At 33.1% G+C, this 6,813-nt stretch overlaps 1 protein-coding gene across 1 annotated transcript; it reads left to right on the top strand.

Moving 5' to 3' along the window:
- The first annotated feature begins 1,698 nt into the window (after positions 1-1,698).
- On the top strand, positions 1,699-6,813 carry LOC137837066 (protein NSP-INTERACTING KINASE 1-like). The gene is made up of 11 exons (XM_068645922.1): positions 1,699-2,556; positions 2,668-2,800; positions 2,956-3,027; positions 3,133-3,276; positions 3,376-3,447; positions 3,541-3,600; positions 3,694-3,791; positions 3,929-4,078; positions 4,236-4,577; positions 5,150-5,529; positions 6,199-6,813. The coding sequence occupies exons 1-11, from the start codon at positions 2,451-2,453 to the stop codon at positions 6,520-6,522; spliced, it is 1,881 nt and encodes a 626-aa protein (XP_068502023.1). The 5' UTR covers positions 1,699-2,450; the 3' UTR covers positions 6,523-6,813.

Genomic DNA, 6,813 nt, shown 5'->3' with positions numbered 1-6,813 from the left:
TTGAAATTGATAATTAAATATTTTATAATAAATTATTGTAGCAAAATAGACATAACATGTCATTATATAAATGTGTACAATTTCCATTTTTTTGTAATTGTTATAGTACAATTTCCATTTGATAAATGATAAATATGTACTTGGACTTACAAATTGGGTAAAAGTAAACAATATAGGTTCTTATCTAAAAACAGTAAGTTTATTTTGATGATTTTATTTTATTTATAGTTAGACTTTTTTTATAATTCATTAATGGGTTTAAATTTTGAAACACAACAAAAAATAGGTTTGGATTAAAATTTGGCAAGTCTTTTTGTAAAATTAATATACAATAATGAATTTTAATGCATCCAGTGAAGGAAAAAAATAGTTATTTTTAAAATAAAAATACCTTTTAATTCTTCAAATTTTAACCAACACATGCGCTTAAAAGTTAACCATCATAATTAATACATAATATTCTTTTATAACTTCTAAGTAACATAATACCATAAGACATCAATATGAAAACATTAGTCTAAAGAAAATAAAATTTAAACCTTTTAAATAGTTCCAAATTTAAATATGGTACCAACTAAATTTTGTTTGTATAAATCATTCATTAATACAACTATTTCCATAAGTTTCTTTATATATATATATATATATATATATATATATATATATATTATAGATTTTAGATTTTTATGTAGAATCAGGAAACATAATAGATTTTCTATTTTAAATTCTTCATTTCAATTTTCCTATAAATACATTAGATAAAAAATAGTTAAAATTAGATGAAAAGTAAAACATAGTTGATAAAATATAACTAAATTATCTTAAAATTTAAAAATAACAAAAAACACAACCATTTTTTAATTAAAAATTAAAACATAGACACAATGAATATGTTTTCATCTTAGTAAAAATAATTAGAATAGGGTAAATCATAATCAAACAAATGAACTGTTTAAATGTGTTAGAGTTATTAGTATAATTTATACCTCAATTGAATTTAAGGATATTGGTTTTATATGGATTCAAATATGAATTACAAATCTTACATAAAATAGAAATAAATAATATAAGAAGAAAAAACTTATTTTGTCAAAATATTTGAAGATGGTGGTAACATATAATACTAAAATGTTGTAGGTAAGTTACAGTTTGGAGATTTGTTTTTCTTGGTGCAAGAAGAAAAAGCAAAGGAAGTTTGTCCCACTATAATTGAGCATGCTTCTTGGAAGAGCATGGAGTGGACTTGATTTGATATCAAAAAGAAAAGAACATGATTAATGGAAAAATATGTGTGGTTCTTTCAAAGGAGAGAGAGGAGTGGCAGCTTTTACTGTACAAAAATTACCAGTTTTGAACAAATCTAAGAGAATGGCTCTTTTTCTGAGGACATAGACTAAAACTCTTGTTCTTCTCAAATTTTAGGGTAATCTGAAATCTTTTAATCATGTTAAACTATACTTAATTATTAAACTCTCTAAACATGTAAAAAATCATGTTATTATGTTTATTGTTTTGTTATACACATATAATAAAAGTAACATAATAGAAAGCCAACAAAGAGATATTGATGGGGGATCATGGTAGAGTGGGTGGCCAAATCCATCATCAATTTCGAGTCCCCTATAAACTCCACTTCCTCGAGATTCTCACATTCTCAATACTTTTGATTTATAAATTTTGGGGTTTTGGAACTTTACTGAATGGCCAAACCCAGAGAATGTTGGATTCTTCATAGCACCAAAGCACATATTACCATCTAATACATAAGCTAATGAGCTCATAGGTTAAGTTTTCTGAGCAATTCAGCACACCACAAAGCTTGTAGCTGCAAGTGCCCATATCTAGGCAAATGCATACTGTCACTGGTGAATAAAATAAGCAAGGGGTTTGATTTTTTGACCCTTTTACACCAAAACAAGGGGAAAAAAATGTCATGGTTTGATGTGAATCTGCATAATGTTCACTCATACTAGTAAAATATAGTTCTCTCTCTCATTGTCCATTGTGCTTCTTTGGCTTTACTTTGGAGTGAATAAATAATTGTTAAAGCTCCTTTTGTTTCCTTGGCAAGTGCATGATTAAGACTCAAGTGAATTGCCAATTCTGTCCTTGCCATATTCTCTCCCTGCCATGTGTCATTTGAATTTTACCTTCAATTGGTTCAATTTTAAGGGCATAACAACACATTATCTTGTTTACAGAACCTGGCTCTATGACAGGCATGCTATGCTAGTTCCCTTTATATTATCAAAAGCCTGTCTTATTTTCTTGGGTCTGACACAAGATTTTTGGTGAATGGGATTCTGCACTTATTTTGAAAATCACTGCGGAAGAAACAACACTCACTCATTTGAGAATTGTTGCTATAGCCTCATTATCTTTATCCTTTAGTACTACTACCATCAGGTGTTTCCAGTACTTGTATTTGGTTCTTGGGATATTTCAATTGAATGGGAAAGCCAAGAGGAGGAGAAGCTGCTATTTCTTTAGTGGTTTTCTTCTGGTTTTGGAGCTCTTCCAATGCTTTGCTTTCTCCAAAGGGAGTAAACTTTGAAGGTAAAGTTGAACTTTTGTCCTTTATAGTTCCATAGATTTGTGCAAAAGTTTAGCATTCTACTATGTCTTCAAATCAGTTCATTGAGGATTTTTGTGTCTCTCTTGATGTAGTGCAAGCTTTAATGGGCATAAAAGCTTTTCTTGTGGATCCCCATGGTATTCTAGATAATTGGGACGGGGATGCAGTTGATCCATGCAGCTGGAATATGGTCACGTGTTCCCCTGAGAATCTTGTCATTAGCCTGTGAGTCTCTCTTCAATCTTCTTCTTCTACATTTTCAAGTTGGAATAGTTTCAGAACAAAGGATAAAATGTTGAACATTCCACAGCAACAAGTTTCAAGCTTGTATTGGAAAATGTTTTTTAACAGTTTGATGAACCTGGTTCTGCTTTGTGTAGGGGCATTCCCAGTCAAAATTTATCTGGTATTCTATCTCCAAGCATAGGAAACCTCACATATCTTCAGACTGTGTAAGAATCAGAAATCACTATGAAGTTTATAACTCTCAACATGGTTGCTTCTTATTTTTATTACTTTCATCAGCACTAAGATAGGTATTTTTGACTACTTTTCAGGGTGCTACAAAATAACAACATAACTGGACCAATCCCTTCAGAGATAGGAAAACTTTCCAAGCTTCAAACTCTTGATCTCTCTGACAACTTCTTCAATGGGGAGATTCCTCCCTCTCTGGGTCACCTGAGAAGCCTACAGTACTTGTAAGCATTTATGAGCTATGATTGAACCTTAGAATATACCATATTGTCAGTGTGTTCTACCCGGTTTCTTGAGCTAAATGGTTATTAAAATGGTTTCAGGAGGCTTAATAATAACAGTTTTGATGGAGAATGCCCAGTGTCACTTGCTAACATGGCGCAGCTTGCTTTCCTGTAATCTTCGTGACCATTTTCTTTTTCTCTCTTATGCATTTATTCTGTTGTTTGTATTTCCAAAGATGACTTTTTGTTTGTGATTCTATTCAGTGACTTGTCCTACAATAATCTGAGTGGCCCTATTCCTAAAATTTTGGCCAAATCGTTCAGGTAAAACTTTGTCTCTCTTTGATGATTTCTTCAAAACACATTAAAATTTTGTACTGACTTCAAAATTCTTCTTATTCTCTTGGGTTGTTTCAGTATTGTAGGAAACCCTTTAGTCTGCACCACTGAAAAAGAAAAAAATTGCCATGGGATGACACTTATGCCCATGTCAATGAACTTGAACAGTTCTGAGAGTAAGATCCCTTCACAATGCCTCATGAATTTCTGAAATTGAATGATTTTGCCAAATAACACTTTCTCTCATTTCTATTTTGATAATTTTTTATAGTAATTGTACTAATGTGGATAACATATCTCTTTGCTTTCATAGATGCTTTACCATCTGGTAGAACAAAGGCTCACAGAATGGTCCTTGCCTTTGGTCTGAGTCTTGGATGCCTCTGCTTGATAGTTTTTGGTCTTGGATTTATTCTATGGAGGAGGCACAAGCGTAAACAACAGTCATTCTTTGATGTTAAAGGTATACTTCCCATAAAAAACCTTTAGTTGAAGCTTACAATTATGCATCTTCATTGTACTATAAGGGTTGTATACTTGTACATATCTTAGATTTTGAATATATTTGGTCCAATTATAATGGTTCCTCCAATTTGTGTCTTGATTCTGAATCACTATAGACCAGCATCATGAAGAAGTCTACCTTGGAAACTTGAAGAGGTTCCAATTAAGAGAACTCCAGATTGCTACTAACAACTTCAGTAACAAAAACATTCTCGGCAAGGGTGGTTTTGGAAATGTCTACAAGGGAATTCTCCCAGATGGCACTCTTGTGGCAGTCAAGAGGCTTAAAGATGGCAGTGCCACTGGAGGAGATATTCAATTTCAGACTGAAGTTGAAATGATCAGCTTGGCGGTGCACCGAAACCTCCTCAAACTGTATGGATTTTGCATGACACCAACAGAAAGGCTTTTGGTTTATCCTTACATGTCCAATGGCAGTGTTGCTTCTAGGCTCAAGGGTGAGTTCAATTGTAGAGATAATCACTTTTTTTACAGTCTCTGATAAAGCTTTTGAATAAAATGTGATTATTGCATCAGACTTGGGTTTATTTGAATTTATCAAGTATTTATAAGGGTAAGGAAATAAGAGAGTAAAATGAATGGAGCTACTCTTACAAGTTAAAATCAATTTGTGTGCTTAACTCCAGTAGAAACTCTCTTACCTGACTTCTAAAAAATTTGAGTTGCATTGGTTAATTTTAACCTATGAGAAGTGAAATTCATTTTTTACCTTCTACTTTTTTTCTCTTATAAGTGATTTTATAGAAATCTATACACAGAGTCTTAAGCTAAAACAAACATGTAAAAAAGGTTATTATAGATAAACTTAGTCAAAAACATTTGCAAAAGAAGAAAATAGAAACAAAAAAAGAAATATGTTTATCTATATTAAAGTCTTCAAAAACTTATTTTTAGCTTATAAATCATCCATTTTAGCTTATTTTAACTTATTATTCTCCTATACATGCGTATACTAGTATACTAAGTAATTTGAGTACCTGATTCATGCACCAATGATGGATATTTCCAGGTAAGCCAGTGTTGGATTGGGGCACAAGAAAGCAAATTGCCATAGGAGCAGCAAGGGGACTGCTATACCTTCATGAGCAGTGTGATCCAAAGATAATCCACAGAGATGTGAAGGCTGCAAATATATTGCTTGATGACTATTGTGAGGCAGTGGTAGGGGATTTTGGGTTGGCAAAGCTTTTAGATCATCAAGATTCACATGTTACAACTGCAGTGAGGGGCACAGTGGGGCATATAGCACCAGAGTATCTTTCCACAGGGCAATCTTCTGAGAAGACTGACGTCTTTGGATTTGGCATTCTGCTTCTTGAATTGATCACAGGCCAGAGGGCACTGGAATTTGGAAAAGCAGCCAACCAAAAAGGAGCCATGCTTGATTGGGTAAGTTTGTTTCCCTTTGTTGTTAATTTAAGTTCCTTTTTCCCACTTTGTTGGCACAAAGAGAGTACTTGTGATTGTGTTTTTAAAGGGGTAAGGTAATTGTGTGCTTAGATGAACATCTGCAAACTTGATTTACAAAATTAAAGTTGGTTGCAATTTACTAAGAATCAAGTTTTGCCAAAAGCTAAAATAAGCATTTGTTCTTACTGTTGGTTCTTGCAAGAGGTAATGCCAAGGAGATTTGGCATGAATGAGCCAAGATTATTACATATAAGCCATCAAGACACCACTTTCAATCCAAAACTTTGACAATGAATTTGTGAGTCTTTTTATATATTTTGTTCATCTTTTTATATATTTTGTTCATCTTGCTCATTCCTACTCAACGTAGGACACAAACTCACACTAATCGTGAGCTCACAACACATGTCCAATCACACTATTAGTCCAATGTGAGTTTGGAAGCACAATCACCGATTGTCAAAAGTAACCAACATGTTCTTTTCCAAGAAAATCCATTAAATAACCTACTACATTTGTGCAAATTATGTTCTTTCCTTGAAAATCCTTTAATCAGATTCAGAACAACTACATTTGATACCTTTGAAACAACAATCAAACAAACACCAAGTCCTTACAAACATTATTGACAATGACATATTCACCCAGGTAAGGAAAATCCATCAAGAGAAGAAGCTTGAGTTGCTTGTGGACAAGGATCTCATGAACAACTATGACAGGATTGAGCTTGAGGAAATTGTTCAAGTGGCACTCTTGTGCACACAGTATCTTCCTGGCCATAGGCCCCGAATGTCTGAAGTTGTACGAATGCTTGAAGGTGATGGCCTTGCAGAGAAATGGGAAGCTTCTCAAAGTGCTGACACCACCAAATGCAACAAACCACATGAACTCTCTTCATCAGATAGGTATTCTGACCTCACTGATGACTCTTCTTTGTTGGTTCAAGCAATGGAACTCTCAGGCCCCAGATGAGTTTTTCATAGTCATTTTTAGCTCTTTTGCTTTCACTTTGCTTTTCTTTTTCATTTGGGTTTCTAGCTTCCTAAAGAAAGTATATGAAATTGAAGAACATGTGATCATTGAGTCCATTTTTATATGTTGTATGATAGAAGAAGCCTTCAAAGCTGAAAAGGGCTTTTTTTTTTGTTTTGTTTTGCTTTTCAAATGTATATATACTTATTTGTTGAAGATGATTTTGTAGTGCAAAGTTTTGTAAAGTTCAGAGAAATTAAATGACAACCTTTGCCAGGTTTTCAGTGAAAA

This window comes from Phaseolus vulgaris, chromosome 4 (assembly GCF_000499845.2).
Source record: "Phaseolus vulgaris cultivar G19833 chromosome 4, P. vulgaris v2.0, whole genome shotgun sequence".
In the NCBI taxonomy this organism is placed as follows: Eukaryota; Viridiplantae; Streptophyta; class Magnoliopsida; order Fabales; family Fabaceae; genus Phaseolus; species Phaseolus vulgaris.
Note: the sequence above shows the minus strand (reverse complement) of the source record. Positions and strands in the feature narration are given on the sequence as shown.